The sequence below is a fragment of the Chiroxiphia lanceolata genome, chromosome 11, assembly GCF_009829145.1.
Source record: "Chiroxiphia lanceolata isolate bChiLan1 chromosome 11, bChiLan1.pri, whole genome shotgun sequence".
NCBI classification, from domain to species: domain Eukaryota; kingdom Metazoa; phylum Chordata; class Aves; order Passeriformes; family Pipridae; genus Chiroxiphia; species Chiroxiphia lanceolata.
In genome coordinates, this window is record NC_045647.1 from 7632815 (window position 1) to 7652762 (window position 19948).

The 19948-nt window shown below is 45.5% G+C and overlaps 1 protein-coding gene across 1 annotated transcript in view; it reads left to right on the plus strand.

Annotated features, from left to right (window-relative positions):
• CADPS (calcium dependent secretion activator) overlaps positions 1-19948 on the plus strand; it is a 211082-nt gene that overhangs the window by 35895 nt on the left and 155239 nt on the right. Inside the window, 2 exon segments of the mRNA XM_032699168.1 lie at positions 5330-5443; positions 9904-10236. Of these exon segments, the coding sequence (XP_032555059.1) occupies positions 5330-5443; positions 9904-10236 (447 nt within the window).

The window sequence follows — 19948 nt, forward strand, 5'->3', positions numbered from 1 at the left end:
AAGCAACATTGTCACAGGGAAAACCTGATGCGTTTTCCCAGTGCAAAATAACCTGATAGGGATTTTTCTAGCCTCATGCCTGTTGCTGGGGTCTCTGGCCTCTCTCTCAAGTCCAGTGCTCAGCTGCTCTGGCCCCTCCACACCTCCACATTGTCCCTTCCACATCACCCATGTCATGTGTGGTTTTCTGACTGTGCAAGCAGCGATGATGAGGGATGCTCATTCGGTTGGTTTAGCTTTTTCCTAAATCATCTGATGCTGAGGAGTAATAAAATATTTATTAGATGTTACGAAACCAAACCCAGAGCAACAGCACAGTGACTAGTTAAATATTCCTTCTTTCCTTCCTGCAGTGGTCCCTGAGCAGCAGGTGCCCCAAAGAGAAAGCTCAGTGCTGCTCTTGGTTGTCTGCTCCTGGGCTCTCTGGATGAAAGGCAGAGGTGCTTCCCCTGGGAAGTTGGTGACCTATAGTCACCTGCTGAAGTGATTCCTTCAAGACACGAGTGATGCTGATGGGCTGAGCCATCAGGGACCAGTGTGCAGTGTTGCAGTAGATCCTCACATCCTGGCTGCAGGACAGACCCTTCCAGTGGGATGCACAGAGTGCAAGGGCACCATGAGACATCAGTGCATCAAAACTCACAGTCCTCGGTCAGAGGTGTTCAAGTGTGGCTGTACAGGGGGTCACCTCTCTACTGCAGGAGTGCCTTTCACTTAACCTCCTTCTATAGCAATTCCAGCAGTTGTCACATTGATGGGCATGCCTTTATTAGCTGATTTGAGTACCCGTACAGCTGTGGATGGGTTATTCCACAGCCTGCCACTGACAAATTCAGCAATCTACAATCTAGGATGGTTTCTCCTTCCAAATCTATTGGATATGGTACTGCCATAGCATAATGCAAGGGACTTCTGGAGGTCTCTGGCTCAATTTCCTTGCTCAAATCAAGGCTCCCTCCCAAACCAGATAATTTTCATGCAGTCAGGTTGTGGAAATTTGCAAGACTGGAGATGCCACAGCCTCTGGGCCCATCTCAGTGCTGTATTTATTCCTGCATGTTCAGATCAGCAAAGCATTCTGGAGAGAGGGTGGATTAGTGAGTGTATAACTTCTTTCAGGGAACTTTTCTGTGGCAAACCTCTCCTCTTTGCAATGCTTGTGCTTCTCTGGTATAGGTGAAGGAGGCTGGAGATGATGCACAGAGATGTGCCAGCTGTTCGCTGGCTGGGACAACTCTGGAGAAGGTGGCGTGTTTCCATGCATTCAGGTTTGGGTTTGGCTCCGAGTCAGGTTGAGTGTGTGTAAAAATAACATGGAGTAAGAAAGCTGCTGGTTCATTTGTGCTGTGGAGGCTGGTGTGCTGTTTGCTGAGATCTGCATCAAGTGAATTCAGTCAGTTGCCTCTGTGATTTTATTGTGACCAGTGGTTCTCCAGTCAGTTTCTGAGTCACTAGATTGTGCTGGGCATATGTTTTCTCTTTAAAAAAGTTAGAGCAAGAAGACAGGAATCATTTGAGTGCCCAGACCTAGTCACTGGTGAACTCTTCCCCACACTTTAGTCCGTAATGTAGACAACATCTGCCAAGCTTCTTATAAAAAGCCATGCAGTCCACTGGGGATGCCAGCCCAAAGCTCCATGCCTGATATGTGTGCCAGGAGTTCATCAGTACTGCTTCAATTGATTACATTTGTTAATATACATGTGTATATCTGGCAACTAAATACTGCCATGCTTTAGACATGGGAAACACTTTGCTGCATAAGTAAACGGCAGTATTAACTTGAGAGTTCACTGTATTCTGCGGTCCCTATTGAATGCAGAAATGACTGTTAGTTCTTTAATGGCTGTCACACATGGAAAGTAGTTGTGGGGAAGTCAGAGAGGTTTGGAAAAGTGAGGGAAGGTAAATTGCATAAACCTCTTCCATCCACCACAGTGTTCCTGCTTACTCCCAGCTCTCCTCTCCTGTGCAGTGGCATCTGGATTTCTGTTTGCATGAGGGGCAGCGAGGCTCTGCCCCCACCGGCCTCACACCTGCTGGGCTTGCAGCCTAACAAGGTTTCACCTCCTGCCACAGCTGGTGCAATGGCTGTGATGTTGTACTGATGTGCTCCCAAGGGGAAGTAATTCTGTTTTTTCCTGCTATTTGTGAGCACACTACGGCAGGTAACTGAGAAGTGGTTTGTATTGACCCCTTAGTGGCCTTACTGGATCTGCAGAAGCTGTTGGCTTGCTTTATATGGATTTCTAGCTGATCATTGCTGCCTCTAATAGCGAGAGATAAAATAACACCCCTGCATTTAAAGCACTTAAGCTTCCAGTTGAGTGTTCAGGGCACGTGCTCTTTTAAGCCTGTGGCTGGATTGGTGGCATCCCTTGGTCCTGCCTCAGGGCTCTGGAGTGTGATGCTGGGGCTGAGGCTGCTCCCCTGTCCTACTTCAGCCTCTGCTGGGAGATGCTATCTCCTGGCTGCCCCAGGAGCGTTGCTGGGATTTGGCAGCAATGCCTGTGGTGCCTGATAGGGAAGGGAAGAGGCATGAAATGGGAGGTGGAACACGTTGGGGCACGTTTCACTGACCTGCAGGTCTGACCTTCTGGTGCTGCCTTTCTGCACCTGGCATGTGCTGCTGTGCTGCAGAAGCTAAATTTGATATGAATGCAGTTTGATTTTGGCTCAGATTGATTGACTGCCTCCCTGGTAACATCCATATCAATGACACAGACACAGATCAATACACCAGTGCTGTTTCATAGTCTGAAGGGATGGGAGACTGAAGGTCCTATTAGCTGAGGACTGGACTGTGCTGCAGCCTGGTGTGATCAGAGAGGATCTCCTTTTCCCTGGATGGGGAAAATACTGGCATAGAGCTTGGCTGAGGAGGAGGCAACTGCCACTCCAGTAGAGACAAATCTGATGATTCATTTCCACAGCCCTCAGGGGCTTGCGTGTGAGCTGCGTATTGGGAATTTCTAGGAATTTCAAGGAGCATCATTTGTTTTGAAGGTAGCCCATTCAATACTGGGGAAGGAGCATAAAATACTGCTGCTAGATAGCATTATAGGAATTGAACAAGCAAGGACTTCATTGTCCTAAGAAAAAACCTGGGCGCAAAAAAAAAAAAAAAAAAGTCATGCATGTTGTTAAAATCCCAAATGAAAAGCCTCTTGGCTGAGAGTATCTGTGCTCTTAGTATGTCTTTCCTTGTGCCTCAGCACCCTGATTTCAAGGTCACCTGTAGTTTTCCTCTTTCTTTCCTTGGTTTCTTATGGCCTCTGTTGCCCTGTCATTTCTGCCTGACATTCACGATGTTTGCTAATACAAAATCATCAATACATTTAATTAACATCTTACTTTTCTCTTCTTCCAGATAATTAAATGCTTAATAAAAACAGACCTAGCACCTTCCCACAGGTGTCTCCCACTTGATCACTACATTGTCTCTGGCTCCTCTTATTGCTGACCCAGTTTTCTTTTCAGTTCCATCAGCTCAGATAGGTTTGGAGCCTGCTTTATGTCTCGTATTGTGCCTGTTGCTGAAGGGCTCGGGATGTCTAGGGTGCTGTTGGCAAACACCACAAAGGGGCTTAGGTGCCTGACATGGCAGATAGACTCTTAGGGCCAAACATTAGATCCCACCAGTCTAAAAGCCATGAGCTTTTGGCAGTGCTTTTCCACTGGGCTCATTGCCAAAGGCTTAGGTGGATCAGGTTAGGGGACAGTCCTTACTCCAGCCCTGTGATGTTGAGCCTTGTTGCATGTGTCAGACCCTCTGAAGTCTGGGCTGTGGCTTTGGGGGCGGGAATGACTCGTCTTTCCAGCACCCACAGGGGCGGTGAAGGCTGCTCCATGTTTTCTGAAGCAGAGCATATTGAGTCTCACTTTATGTCACTTTGATGAACACCTCTCCATAAGCACCAGGATAAACTAATCCCAGATTATCACATCAAATTGCTATTGCTCACTAACCCCTCTCAGCATGGTGTTCCAGAATTAATTACCGGTATTCATGATGTTCGTTACCACAGTCCCGCATAGCACATTGTGTAGATGTAGTGATATTTATCATTGCATTTTCCAAGTGGTCCCTCTCCTGCTTTTTATCACTAGCTGTGTTTACCAGGCCTCATTATGCCCTAGTTGTTTGAATCTCTGCAGTTTTTGATACTTTATTCAAAGCCATTTAGACACTTAGAGCCATTAATTTTATCTTTCTCTTCCATTCTAATGGGCTGGTTTCTTCTGCTTGCATACGAGTGAGGAAAAGGCACTCTTCTCTAGACCTTTTGGTCTCTAGTCCTAATTCTTACTGCCCTCTTTTTCCTTTAAGTCTGTAGTTGCCATATATACATCTTGTTTGCTTCCTTCTGCCTAATCCTCAAACTTGAAGTAGCCCCATGGTAAACCAGGCACAGCTACATTTAAATCCCTGCAGCCCTTCAGCATGAGTGTTATCTGCATTTTAAGATGTTAGGCTGGCATTTTTGGTACACGACTTATGTACCTGCTGTGACTTTGCTCTGTAAGCTGCAGAGGTGGGGGTTTAGCTATGCCTGTTTTTAAACTGACAGATAAATTGAGAAAGTAATAGCATGTTTTCTTATAAGGCTGAAATAAACCCTTGTAAACTTCCTATTGATGTCATTGTGACAAAATTAGAACTGTCTTGTAAGTTATACCAGCTGTATGGTGGACAGAAACTGTTTTGTGCAGCAAAGAGACAGCAAAGTCCTTGCTAGGATAAGGACAACAGGTTTACCCTCCTCACATGATTTTTTTTTTTTACATTAAATTCTTTCACCACTGCTCCTGACTGGTGTTTTATATGTGACAAGCCAAAAGAAATAAATAAGCAAGGACAAAAAAAAAAACCAACAAGCAAGGAAGAACCAAGGCCCCAGAGTGCTGATGAGTGCCACCTTCAGCAGCCAGCTCACAAGGCTTCCCGTTCTGAATGAAACCTCAGCTTCTGAAGGGCAGGGGAAGCTGAGTGGGGAAGGGGCTGCCCTGAAACAGGCTCTTCCAGGCGCGCACACAGCAGTTTGCTTGTGAATTGGGTATACCTGAAGTTGTGAAAGTCTTGTGTGCGTTTTGTGGCAGCAGAGTTGTTTAGAAATGATGTTCAGGGTGACTTTAGGTGCTCATGATGCCTAAATGAACTTATCAGGGTGCAGAATGTGTGTTTGTATCCACGTGTGGCTGCTGTCCTCAAAGGAGAGCAGAAATACTCATCATAAGCACCCCAATAAGATACTGCAGAACAATTAGTGGGTTTTTTTTCATACATAAACCTTTTTTGACTAATTTTATACTTTTGGCATTTTTACAGATAAGCAAGCAGCAGCTCCAGACAATCAAAGATCGTTTCCAGGCCTTTCTCAATGGAGAAACCCAGATTGTGGCAGATGAAGCATTTATAAATGCTGTCCAGAGCTACTATGAGGTAAGGAGAGACAATGTAATATTCTTACAGAACCCTGTTCTTATCCCTATTCACAGATGTGGTTGAATTCTGATTTAATAGATTGTCCATTTTCAAGCAGCACAAAGCTAAGACAAGTGCAAGGTATCTTCTGTCTGATGTCTGGTACATCACAAGGTTTGGGAGGTTCAGAGTTTGAACATAAACCACAGAGCAACCGTGGCAACCCCTACATCATGGTGTATCCTATAGCTTTGATTATAGGGAAGACCACCCTTCCTTTAAGCTGAAAAATATCCTCCTGATATTTTAAACAGTGTACTCTAAAGCAGTGAATATGGCACAGTATAAAATCGATGTCACATGGTCCCCATGAAAAATACCAGGAGAAATCTGGGCAGCACATTCAGTTCTTGCAGAAGCTCTTGCATTGTGTTCTAATTGACTTTGGGATTTTCAGCAAGAGTCATGTCTTTTCTCTTTGGCATGACAAGTGCTGTAAAGCAAAGGGGGAGGGAGGAGGATATGCATCTACAAAGCTAGATGATACCAAAGAACGTGAAGCGTCATTCATAATTGTGCAAAAGAATAATTATGCATGTCTGTCTTTTTGCACCTCTTTGTATGCAGCCCATAATGCTGCCTTTTATATCTCTTCTCAGAAGGAAAGAGCTTCTGTTTTTGAAGGAAATCGGTGCTTGTGATTTGTATGAGGAGTGTTGCTCGTGGGTTTTTTTTGCTAGCCTTTCTGCAAACCATTTCTCTTTCTCCCTAGAGCTATTCTGTCATAACAGGTGAAGATTTTGAATTGTCTACATAAAATATTTCTTGGGAAGTGGGATCTAAGAGGGGACCAAAATCTGATACGAGAACTGAAGAGAATTTTTACTCTATAAGAAATGACAGCAGCTGCTTCTGTGTAAGGAAAGCAAAAATTATCTGTGGATTAACTCTGTTAAACCAGCCTAATAGTTACTGCTCCATCATTTTCTGTACAGGAAGGAAGCTGAGAGTCATTTACATCTTTTATCAGAAAAGAAATTGCGAAGGGATCATCACAGCTTCAGTGAACAGATGCTCTCAAAGAAAGTTTTCAAGATGGCGTGAGCTGTGTTTTAGGATGCAAGAGCAGCATAATCTGTTCAGATAAGACTATTGGGCAGGAAAGGGAAACTGCTTAAAAACAGGCAAAGTCCGCCTCTGTTTCATTGGTGTGTCTGGCTGAAAGTGTGTCCTGATCAGCCCCAGAAGTTCTGTGCTATATAATTGCCCCAAGTGATCAAACTTTAAAAAGAGCAGTTGACTAGCACTAGATGTGTGCAAACCCATGTATGCAGTTTAACTGAACCCTGCACTGGCTCTGTCTTGCTTAAAACAGGCAACATGAAGTATAATGCATCCCTCTGTATCCTTTAGGACAACTGCTTTTTTCTTCTTTTTAGCTGTTGGTCTCCTTTAACTTACGGCCGTGTGCTTTCAGCTCGTGTGCAGCTGGAGCTTGGCTGTGTGGCTGTTCCTTGGCAGCAGCTGCAGTGGTACAAGACAAAGTCTCACTGCAGAAAACCTCTGCCCCCTCTCAGTGCCTGACCAGTGTTCCCTGCTGAGAGTGTTCTCCCTCCCTTCTCTGCAGAGAGGTGCTCCCCTTGGTTGATCCAAGGCACAATTGCAGCAGATCCTGCTGATCTCAGCTCCTGCAAATCTCAGTTTTGTGCAATTAACTGTCCCTTACATAGGCACTATCTCAAAATCAGCCTTTAGGTTCTGACTTACAAAGCTGAGTGATGGCTTGGAAAATATTTACACTTCTTTGTTCTTTCTCAGCTGAAACTGGCAGGACATGGATGGTGTTTCTAAGGGGTCCACTTACCAACAGTGCAGAATAAGTTCATTACCTAGGGAACGATTGGGGTTTTTTTCTGGAGAAAGACATAAAGGTGACATTGCAAGTCAGAAATTCATTTGCTGTTGCCCCGAGTATGTTTGCATGACCTCATTCTGCTGTTAATTCTACTGTCAGGGCTTAAGCATGTGGCTCTCAGTCTTAGACTAGTTCACAGGCTACTATCAAATGAAAAAATTGAGTGATCTGCTGCTGCTCTGCAAAGCACCGCTGTGCCTGCAGGAATGCTGCAGATCGTGTGCGTGTGACAGGCCCAGCACACTCCAACACACTCAGGGGAGCTTTTCTCAGGTCCTTTTACTTCTAATGAGTAAAGCTTTGTCTATCAACCAGCACGTTCTGCAGCAGTTGCTTCTGTGGGTATTATGGAAATGCTTCATTAGACCCATTTCCACTCTGCTGTGGGCAGAGACAGAGCCACACATGACTTGGGGGGCTTTTCTATGGACATGGCAGGAATTGCCTGACCCAGCTCCCAGAGGTCAGTTCTCTTCTGTGTGTGTTGGTGTGTGCACCCACACTAGGATTTTGTTCCAGCTATTCTTGACTCCTGACAGCCCTACTGGGCAGTCCTACAGCCAGGCGATTCACCTGGTATTTTCTAAAGAGAGCAGCTTGCTCTGCAGGATGAAACACATTTTTTTATCTTTTTTTATCTTCCTATTTCATGGTCTTCTTCTTCTGCTTTGTGTCTGACTGGCGCTCCCCCCGTGGCTGTCTCCTCTCTGCCAGCTGCAGCCATCCTTTCATCTGCTGGCTGCTGCTCCACACCTAGGGAGGATAAATCAGGGCTGAGGGGATACAGGGAGGCAGATCATACTGCTTGCAGTGCCATCATCCCTCTGGTGTGGGTGAGGACCACGGGATAACAACAGCCACTGGTGCTGGCAGGTGTGGAAAGTCATTAGCACTGTCACATGGGGTGAGGCCCAGGCTCCTGGAGTGGATGAGGGGACATGGCAGCCCAGGATATTGCAGTAGGGCTGTTCACTGTGACCTCCCACCATTTCCTCCTGTCAGTGTGCTGCTGATTTCCTCAGCTGCAACAGGAGCTTGGCTCTTGATAGCTCTCACCTATTACTTGAAAGCACCTGCACACACACCTGGGATGTCATCACTCCTATTTAAGCTCTGCGAGGAAACAAAGTGCATGCTGGGTGTCATTTCAGCATGTGCTGAAGAGGCTGTTGGTGGTATCCTACCTGTCTGGTCTGCAGGGAGTGCTCCCCAGCTTGGTGATATTGGAAGGAAACAGCCTGGCTCTTCCTCATCAGCATTTTTTGGCTGGTCCTTGAGCAAAACCCACTACTACTGCTGACAGATGCCTGTGCTATAAAGCATCTGGGAACTTGGAGTGCCACGTTGCTGAGTGGTATAAATAAAATAAATCTATTGTGTCCTTAGGTCATCCACAAGCTCTTTAATTATTGAGAGCTGACAGATACCCCCCTGTGCTGGTACAGCTTCTTTGCCGGCTGCTGCATTCATCAGTTCTCAGCACTATTAATAAAACAAAAGTTTTCTTACTGGCCATTGATTGCTTTCCTGTGTTCAGGCCTTGGGAGAGAAGAATCAACACAATTTCTCCTACCCCTCTCACCCTTCTGCGTTGCTCCCAGGACATCTCCTGGTCTGTGGGAATCTGTTACATTTTGACCCTTCTGCTGCTTTTGCAGTGGGAAGAATATTTTTATCAAATGCCTTCTCCCTCTCTCCCTCCTTCCTGCTTTCAGTGCCCTGCACCTCTGCAAAGCCTTCCCAGGCAGCCTCAAGCTGTGCTGAACTGTCCTGTGCTTCCACAGAGATGGAGCAGGAAAAGATTTGGGCTTGTCCACTGTGGCCATGACACCTTTTAGTGTTTTGAGCTGCCTTGGTGTTTTCCCATTGGTTTGTAAAGATCAGTGCATTTGTCCTTGTCCTTTCCTGGGGTATTTTAACTCTTGCTATGCTGGTTGCCCAGGTTGGAAAAGGGAGAAGTGAGGGGACACATGTTATTTGCCTAAAGGCAACATTAAATTAATTATTACAGTGCCATTGCTGTGACAGCAGGACAGTCTGCAAAGATCTCCTCTGGTGTAATAGAATTAAGATGTAAGCCTGGTCCTTGCACGGTCAGAGGTTTCCCAGGGACCTGGCTACCAGGGTAAATGCAGTGCAGGGCTGTTGGCTTGAGTAGGATGACTCTGCTCCCTCTAACAGGGCAGAACTTGTTTAGGTAAATGTACTTGTGCAAGAACTTCTTTATTAAAACATTTGAGAGAAAAAAATATAATCCTGCTTTCCCAAAGGGCATTTATGTATCTGGCGAGTCGCGACCACAACATCACATCAAGTCCTAATTGCATCAAAATGTTTCATTTTAGTGGATGCAAAGCAGAAGCTTCACCTGATTTCATTACACTTCCCAAAGTGCAGCTGAAACCTCGGTTGATCTGGCAACATGTGGTGGTTGAGTGAGGAGTTGTAAAGTACCCTGGCAGCCAATAAGCAGCTTCCCAGCAGTGAAACCACATTTTGTGGTACTTAAAGGGGATTTATATTTTTTTAACTGACGCGATCTGAAGTCACCCTTTTTTTGCAGGTATTCCTCAAAAGTGACCGCGTTGCCAGGATGGTGCAGAGTGGAGGGTGCTCAGCAAATGACTCCCGGGAGGTCTTCAAGAAGCACATCGAGAAGAGAGTGCGCAGCCTGCCAGAAATTGATGGCCTGAGCAAGGAGACGGTCCTGAGCTCTTGGATGGCAAAGTTTGATGCTATTTACCGTGGGGAAGAGGATCCTCGGAAGCAACAGGCCAGGATGACGGCGAGCGCTGCCTCGGAGCTCATCCTCAGCAAGGAGCAGCTCTACGAGATGTTCCAGAACATTTTGGGGATCAAGAAATTTGAGCATCAGCTCCTGTATAATGCATGTCAGGTAAGGTGGGAATGGAAAAGAGTTTCTTGGGGGAAGGCTTGCCAATGGGAAATACTGGCGTTATTGAACCGGAAACTTTGGGGCTGACCAGACTGATTTTGAGAGAACTTCCGCCAAGGAAAGGGGGTTTGGTTTGTGGTGGGATTTTTGCACTGCTAGTTTTGTTCTGGGTGTCCAAGTGGGCCTCTTTCTCTTGCTTGTTTTCTCATGAAATTCTAACGGATTGCTGAGATGGGAAAATTTTATTCCTCAGCTCTGTGTCTGGGTTGGCAGGTCTTTGATGGTGCCTAAGTGGGCTGTTTGGCTGTGACTTGTTTGCCTTTCCTCTGTCATATCACCAATCTGAATGACAGAGGTACTTTCTTGCAGCCTGCAATAATTTATCAGTACTTGGAGCCAGGAGCCCCTGGGGTGGGTGGCTTATGCAAACTTGCTCATTGAGGTTTTACGTTAAATAGAGGGAGCTCCGTGATCCCTGTAGGCCTGTGCTGGAAGGAAAGAGCATCCCAAACACCCATGGCCTCACAGTGGCTCTGCTTGCACTTGAAAACCTTCCCCATTCCTCTCTTTCTCCCCCAGTAAGAGCCAGTTCCCCGGAGTTGCAGAGCTGAGACTCTGCAGTGCTGCTTGTGTTTCCAGCAGCTTTTGCTGAGGCTGTTGGTGTCTGTCCAGGCTGTTGGTGACCCAGATTACGGTCCCCTGCTATGGGATATAAATATCACAGGCGGGATAGAGGATGTCAGAGTCACAGAGAGAGTAAGGTAATGCTGTGGAAAGTTTTCGGAGGAGGAGCAGACCTCAGTCTCTTCCCTGTAATACGGGGCTTCAACTTCTTATTGAAATTAATACATTTGAGACCAATTCTGTCTGTCTTCTGTCTAGACATTTCCAATTCTTTTTATGACACAGAGAATTATGTTTGATCTGTTTTTTCTCCTGTAAAGAGCTTAGTTATCTTGCATTTTGTTCTTCTTCATCTCAGAACCTTAATGGCAGAATAGGAAGAGGATAATAAATGTCCCTGAGTAATGTGTCTTCATAGCAAAAAACCAATGGCAATAACTGCATTGGACCTCATAAATTGTGTTTACAAGCCAGATTTCGTGCCTCTGTCCTCTGTTGGAGGGCTTCTTTAAAATCAAAACTATGTTTTCAGTGATATATTGAGAGCTGAGTCAGTTCTGCAGTGTTTTGGGTTTTTTTAACTTAAACCAGGTCCAGCCCTGTGTCTCTCATCCTCCCTTGACCTGTGCTCAGCTAAGGGCTAGGGTGGCTTTGCATGAGCATGTGTGTGATCCTAACCTCTTGCTTTGTGGTTCCCACTGATGCAGAAAACAGTATTTGAATATAGCTGCCCTGCTTTGTGGATGATCTCTGCTTGTGAGAGCCTTTCTGGCTGACACTGTGAACCCAGAGGCTGCTTCCTATGAATTGCCTTGTTGCATCAAGCAACCTTTTTCCTGCAGTAGGTCCTAGTTTTACTCTGAAAGTGAAGGATTTAATTCTGGGTCTCTTCTAATACTTGGAGGCAGTAAACCTGTAATTTAAGCTTTTACAGAAAGACGTAATTTCTGTTGAAAGCGAGTATTAGCATGGGAGTTACTCTGTTTTTAATACCTGGATAGCAAGGATTAGCTAAACAGAAAGGAAAGCCCTTTGTAAAAGAAAGCTCAGAAAGCTGCAAGGCCAGCAGTCATCCAGATGTTTGGTGTTTTCCTGGGATACAGTGTGAGTGATTACAGTGCCGTGGTGCCAGCACAGTGGGGTGGGACCCTGCCCCACATGGAACAGGTCACTGCTGCTCCTTCTCCCTCTCCCATTGGGTAATGCAGGGAAGGCAGCAGAGAGCACATGGGAAAACTGCAGGCATTGCTGTGAGGACCCTTAATTTGGTGCTACCTGTGGTCATGTAATCTGGGCTATACCAGAGGGGTCTCTGGACCTCTCCGACCACCAACAGCCCTTGGGGGAGCAGCAGCAACCACTTTGTACTTCTGTCTTGCCAAGAAGCACTGAAATTGCTGTTGACCTCTCCTCCTTCCTGCATGGTCTCAGTCATTGCTTGCAGCCAGTCTGTTATAGGGTATAAGGAAAACCTATCAACCTATAAATGTTTGTGTTTGCTTAGCTTGTGTGGGGAGTTCCTGGCAGAAGCCAAAGGTGCATGCCACTTGGCCAGCGTGTTTTCTGCAGCAGAGCTGCAGGGGAGAGCAGAGAATCAGTGCAGAGAGCAATGGTTCGGGTGTCTGCTCCTTTTCCCTTTACATCTTTCCAGAACCCTGCCAGAGCCCACCACGGACCCTGGCTCGGCAGCCTGTCATTGTGCTGGCCACAGGCTGTACACGGGCACTGAGCAAACCTCCCAAACAAACCTGGGGGCAAGCACGAGCTTCCCAGCAGTGGTTTGGCCTGGTAAAAACTACACTTATTTTTGACCCATGGCTTGTCTGCCGTGCATGGGATTGGGAAGCAAAGCCTTTTCCCTGGCAGGCTGTCTGAATGCCATCACTCCTTTCAGAGTGGCAGGGCTGTGCTGTTCATGCAGTTTATCAGTCAGTCACCTGTGCTGAGAAAAGCAAAAAGTCCATTGTCTCCTCTGGTTGCTCCTGCAGAGCAGAGGGGCTGGTGGCCTGATGTACTCTTCTTTGCCTTGGTGTGCAGAGTGAAACTGCCCTGTAGGCTGTGCTAGGAGGGAGGAGATGAGAAGGCTTTGCCTGGTTATTTTCCTCCGAAAGTATGACCAGGAATGGTGCTGAAAGCCCCAAACACTCCTTGAATTTCTCCAGTGTTCTGGAAGCAGATGCTTTTCTCTATTTGGCCTTCTGTTACATCACACTAATTGCATAATGGTTGCATCACTGGGATGACATTTCCATTCACCTCTGAGATAATATTTTGTTTGTGCAGAAGGAGGATGATTTCTAAAGAGATTTTTATTTTTAATACAATATCCCCAGGTGGTGTGAGATAAGTGTATTCTTAATGTGATTGCAGTGATATAGCAGGATCTGAGATTGCAACAGAGCAAAAGGGATTGATGCAGTTGGAAATGCTTTTAGGAAACAAAGATGGGAAGTGGTGTTGTAGCAGAATGGTTGTGAAGATAACAGTGTTGTTAAGCACAGTCTCTGACTAGAACATTTTAAATAATACACAGAGTCTTGTGCTTTTTGCATAACACACGCCACGTGGCTTGGTGTTTCTGCTCCACTGGAGTCAGCGTGGGAATTGAGTATCTCTGGCTCCAGCATGGAGCTCTTCTGATGTGCGAGAGGTGTTGTGGAGGGACAAATATGTTCCAGTCTTGGCTTCCTGGTCCCAAACCTGTTGGCACAGCTTGAGTTTAACTCTTCTGCTTGGTAATTAGCTTGTGGTTGTGGAAGAGTCATAGAGGAACTATTTTTTGTAAGTGATGTGCAATTCCAAACTTGGGTCTTTGCTGCAGTTGGCTTTTCCTTGGGCACAAGCCCTGTATTTCCCACTGACCTTCGTGACAGCTGAATTGCTACAGCATCTCTGAAAATCAGGCTGTGGTGTTCTCCCTGTCTTGTTCTTTCCCAGCCGTAGGGCAGTGATTTACTTTTCTATCTCAAGCTGTGTTTGAAAGTCATTTTTAGCTACAGTGAGAAGAGCAGGAGCCAGTACAGTGCTGTTCAGTTAATCCAGCAGCAGGAGCAGATGTCCAGACCATGTCTGTGATGAGCTGCACACTTCCATCCTCCCCCTCTGGAGGAAGTGTGGAATTCTGGGCTCTCCCTGCAGAACTGTCTGATCTCTCAGACTTCACAATCAGTCTTTCTCTTCTTTCCTGAACCTGAAGTGCCCCATACACTGTAGCATGCCTGTTAAATGTGCAAAATACCTAATTCCCTTAGACTTTAGATTTGAAAGCAAGTAACTAAATATATGCATCTCAAACCTGCTGAGTGATACTAATAAATGCTCATGGTTTTTCAGCATCTATTCCTGTCCCTCCATATAGAAGGGAAAACATCAGAGAAGTGGCACATGTGGGCTGCAACCCACACCAGGTCCCATCGCTGTCTGGCGGCTATTTCATGTTAAGGCATAAAAACCACTCACCAGTGCAGTTGGAATTGTTTTGCAAGTATTGGGGGCCTGTGATTTTAGCTAGGAAACATTTCAACCCAAATTTTGTCAGCCAGAGCTGACTTAAAACTAGAATTCACTGTTTTGACATTTATTTTTGCAGCTGAATTAGGACGCTGTGTCCAAAGGCTGACACTTCTCACAAAGCAGAAAGTTCCCCTGCCAAAAAAAATTCGGTTTCAGAAGTGTTAGCAGAAAAGATATTTAGGATTTCTGTCCTGACTTGACTGTTTGATTTTAGCTCCAGTCAGTATTGGGGATGATTTGCTGAGGTGGTGTCTCGCCTTCTGCCCCTCTCTCATCTCTGCAGTTCACGTGGTTCTACCAAACTTCATTTCTCAACTCGCTGTGTTGTGTTGAGCCCCCTCAAATGCCTGACATGCGACAGTCATGTGCCTGCCCCACATTGATCACACACCCTACATGTGCCAATCACATGGCATGAGCTGACTTTGCTGACTTAGCTGAAAGTTGCAGTCATCTCCACAAATACCCCTCATAAACCCTCTCCCGTTGCAGAGATGCTACAGTGGTACTTGGAAGCTGCAGCCCAGCTTTGGGGCAGGAAGTCCTGTGAGGCACTGTGACAGTTTCGATGGTGAGATGAAGGTTAAGGTCACCTCAGGATAAATGTTTGGTAAAAAAGTGTGTATCCTCCCCAAATCAAATATTTCATTTAGTTTGTTGTGATGAAGAATTCGCAACCATGCCTTGCAATGAGCATTGAGCCCAGGATCATGCACAGCGTGGAGTTACCTGTGCACATCTCTGTCCCTTCAATTCAGAGGCTCAGGGGTTTGGTATCAGATCCCTCCCATCTGCTCCCTTTTCATCATCTTTAAAGAACACAAAGCAATTCCTTTTTATTCTAGCTGCTTCTTGAAGCTCAGTGCCTGTGAAACATCCATCTGCAGTTCTGGGCACTTGAGCACTAATGCTGGTTGTAGTGACCCCTCTGCAAGGGCAGGAGGTTTGCTTGGATCCTGGAGCCCCTGCAAATGGCCCATCGCAGGGACTGTGGTGTCGATCTGGGGCTGCTGCAAGGCAGCAGACAAGGACCAACAAGCCTCCACAAGCTCCTGTCTCCAGGGCTGGATACCTGTGGTAAGGACAACCAGCAGCTTTGGCCAGCACTGCTGTCCCCCTTGCAAATCCCCAGGGCATCAACCAGACCCCTTAGCTTTTTTTCCCCTCTTTCACTATTTTGGTTGCTCCACCTATTTCCACACTCTGAGCGTCATCCTCCCCCACCCCCTTAAAACAAAACCACCACCAATAAAAATGGGCGAAAGTGGTTTCAAGATGATCAAAAGCCATAAAGCATCATGCTCTGTTTTCAGTAATTCAGTGTTTATTTCCATGGAAACAGCAATGGCAGCCCGGAGCCTTCTGCAGGGTTGTAATTACTCCTGTAGCAGCCAGCGGCAGCCACAGCATCTCCCAGAGACAGCCGTGATGTAGCACCCGATGGGAAACTGAGAAAGGAAAAAACGTTGGGAAGTGAATGAAATTTTCCCTGTCATAATAACACAATATAGATACACGTGTTTCTTTGGGGGGGAGGAGGAATTGCTCAGGATGCAATGTTTGAACAAAGATGTTGGCAGGGGAGGGCGGTGAAACTGAGGGGGTGGCACAGTGTCAGGGATGGGGTGAGCGTGATGTCTGGCTCCACTGGACCCTCCACTGCCAGCCACATCCTTTGAGAGAGGTTTGCTGATGGAGGTCACCAGGGAGGTACAGAGTGGTCCCCCGATTGTCCCCATTGGTCCTGTGTGGTGCAGAAACAGTGACCCTGCATGTGATGCATTGTTTAGTGTCTCTATAATTAGGAGCAGGAGAGGTGGTTGAGGTGGGACATCTGTCAGCTCCAGCATCCAGCGAGAGCTGCAGGGAAGAGCTCAGCCAGTTGGAGGGGGACGAGGCACTGAGCAGGGTGGCCCTGCCAGCAGTGTGCCATGGTGCTGCTGCCTTCTGGGGAGGACAGTGCAGTGATCACTCTCTGCCAGGGTGGGACCTTTGTCCCCGAGCCGTCATCACCCACTGTCTGATTTGCACAGATAGGTATGGACCTATGTGTGCATCCATTAGCTGTAGGATCAGCTTATATTCTGTGCTATTATGGACTTAGAGAGCAATCTTGGCCCCTGTAATTAAATTTAAAGCAAATTAGCTCTTCTATTAAACAAAATAAATCTGATGTAGCCTAATGCTGTATTCTGTAGCTATGGCTGATCAATTGCTCCTGCAAAGAGCAGGCAAATGCTGCTGAGCAGATGGTCTTGGCTGAGGCATGGTCAATTAAACTAATTAAAGATGCTTTCATTTAATCAGAGGGTGTTTTAACCCTGTTAGCTGCCAGTTGGGGATGTATGTTTTCGTGCACTAGGAACTTCCAGTTCTGGCCCTACTGTGGACTTCTTCTGGTTTTTAGTCCCTTTACAGAAACCAGGCCAGAGTGTACATCCGAAGAGTAGAGAAATTATAATGTCATGCAACAACAGTGAAGAATTGCAGAGGAAAAGTCAGTTGTTTTCTTCTAACACTAACCAGAGATGTTTATTAGCCTGAAGAACTCTTCTGCACTGAATCCTTCCCACGCTACCTCCTGCCAGCCTTCCCTCTGGGATTAGGGGTGTGGATGCCTCTCTGCAGCCTAGCCAAATGTCACTTGTTCCACCAAACAAGCAGTGGCTTGTCATGGTATATTATTTAAGGGACAGAAAATGGTTTCAGCATCCAGACAGGTTCTCGAGTGGAGGAACAGCATCTTATTTCCCCACTCTGCTGCCGTGCAAAACGTTTTGGCTGATGAGAGCCCCTCTTCCTAGGGGTTCTGGAGATGAATTTAATTCATTATTTGCTGCAGGAATACATGGGAACTCCTCAGAGCTGAAGCCTTATTTTAGGATTCTATACTTTGTCACAACTGGGCACCCATCCCTTTCTTCCAATGTGCTGTGCTGCTCCCGTGCCCCCGCTGTAAGAGGTGACACCACTTGCCAGCGAGGTAAGAGTGACCAAGAGAGCTCATTAGTCTCATAGAAGAGCATGTCAAATGATCTCGAGAAGCAGCAGTAGAGCAAACCAGAGCATCCAGACCATTACTGACCCCCTGGCTTGCCTGCACTGAGGGGCTGCAGCACACCAGGACCCCTGTCCTCTGCGTTTTCAGCAGCTTAAACAAATTAAAGTAGAAACAGTTGTGCTTTATCCAGAGGCCACAGCACAATGTCATGCATGAGGCCAGATCTGTCCTGCTCCAGCAATATGGATCACTGCAGATACATTAGGGCTAAAGTCAGGAGGATTTTCAAGATGTTCATCCTTTGTGAAATGTAAAAACCAGTTTTTACCCTTGTCTAATTAGCGAGGGGTTTTTGTGATGCAGTATCAGCTGAACACTATTTGTTGTCTGTATGGACTGAATAATTTCTGCAGTCTAAGGTTTAAATTACCATCAGGATATCTCTTCAGTTTTATTTTTGTTTCAATTGGCCCATGAATACTCTTCATCATCTGCGTTCATGCTGCAAAGGAATGCATAAAAAATAACCATGGTTACCTTATAAAATATCATATCAGTGACTTGACATTTCCAATCTACCTTAACCCCTTTATTTAAGGACTGGTAATTCTCTTCTTTCACTGAAAATATAGTTGTTGGCGTGACTTTTCCATTGCTTAGCCAGATGTTTGGGGTTTTTTCCACCGGATCAGAAGCCACTGTATGTAAAAACCAGTTTCTCAGCATGGACTGTGTCTTATTAGGAAAGGAAGATGTCACTCCTCCTGTTTGTCTCTCCCTCAACCAGAGATGATGAGCAAAAGACATGACGAAGAAATGACCCCACTGACCCCCTTTGGAGAAAGTAGTCTTGTTTTTTCTCTGAGCAGCATTTGTTCCCTTCAGTACATGTTCCTGTCAATCAGCCCAGGAGGCCTTGGGAGACAGAAGGGGTGTTATCCAGACCTCTCTCTCTTTAAGCAAGGAACTGCTAGCTGCAAAAGAACCCATATGTGATGCTTATCTTAAGGAAGGCTGGAATACTTAATAAGACATAACTGGTGCATGACCCTGCACTATGTTAATGCCTCTCTTTCTCTTCCTTTTAACTGGAAACACAATGCAGCCTCTAGAATTTGATTTTATGTGTAGGTCTTTAAATCTAATTTGAATTCCACATGAAAATCTCAATGCTTTGCAGCATTTCAACCCTCACTCTTGTATTTTATCACTGAAATCCTGTTGCTTTCCTGGGGAACTTTTGGTGCCTATCTCATGAGCAATATGGAAAGATACAGTTTTAGTTGCACATAGCAGGGGTTATACATGGTCATGCTGGCTTGTGCCAGAGCTCCAGGGTCTTCATTTCAACACACAGTGTCTTGTCAGAGAAGTTGGACTGGTTTCCACTGAGCTTTGCTAGCCTAAGGTTACACACTATTCTTTCAGGTTTTTTTAATCATGTTAAATAGAGAGATCATTCTTCAGACATACATCATCCACTAAGGGAATATTTTGGAAGTTCTATATTAATATTTTACTAGGTTTTCTCTAATCTTATTTCTGAAAGATGTGGTTTCCTCAAGGCTGCTTCTACCCCTTTGCAATCCATACTATGTTCAGATTTCCAGAGAAGAGAATTATTTAAAAAAAAAAAAAAAGATGTTGTTTACCAGTCTTTTCCTCCATTCCTTACATTTTCTTCAGACTACCAGTGTTCTATGTAACTTGACAACCGCTTTATGCCACAGTGTGGGATGCAATAGACAGCGTCATTTTAATTCAGAAGAATCTTTGGGAGTCAGATGGATCAGGCCATAGAAAGTACTTCGTGAATATAAAATACAGCTGGGTTAATCTTCCAAATTTTATCCAAAAAGTACCAGATTAGTAAGAGAATAGGTATATTTCTTAAAAGAAATGAGGTGACAAGAATTGTCTTCAAAAGGATATCAAAGTAGGCGCATATTTGTTGCTACTGAGCTGACTATAAATTGGCAAATGATCAACAAAGTAGATTTCATGCATTTCAAAGGCTCGGCCTCAATATCCCTAACTTATGTAAGCTGCTCCTTACCTCTATTTCAATGCTGAGTTTTCATATTCAATATACTACATTTTTTTCTGGAACATCTGATTCTACTCATGTTTTGTGAGAAATTAGAGTGCAAGTTCAATAGGGAATTGGATGCAAGACAACTTCAAATACAGCCTCTCATGTATTTAAAAGGCAGCTATAGTAGCTTAAATTTATGTAAAAACCATGCTGGTCTCCACAGCACAGACTTTGTTGTATAATGCAGGGCAGCAGTGATGTTTCCTCACAAGAGTGATCTGTGTGCATCTGTGCGTGTGGTTTTCAAGTGCTGTATCCAGCCTTTGGTCCAGTTCTTTTGTCTCTAACACAGAGAACAGTAAGATGGGGAGGTGATGGCACAGTATTATTTGTCATGACTTTGCCATGAAGCCTTTATAGAAACGTCATTGTAATGAAAGCGAGAAAACGATTGCAGCCCCTGTTTAATGAAGTGTAACAGCCAGAGTGCCTTAAGATTAAGGGCAGTACTGAGATGAAATTCCCCACTGAATATGGAA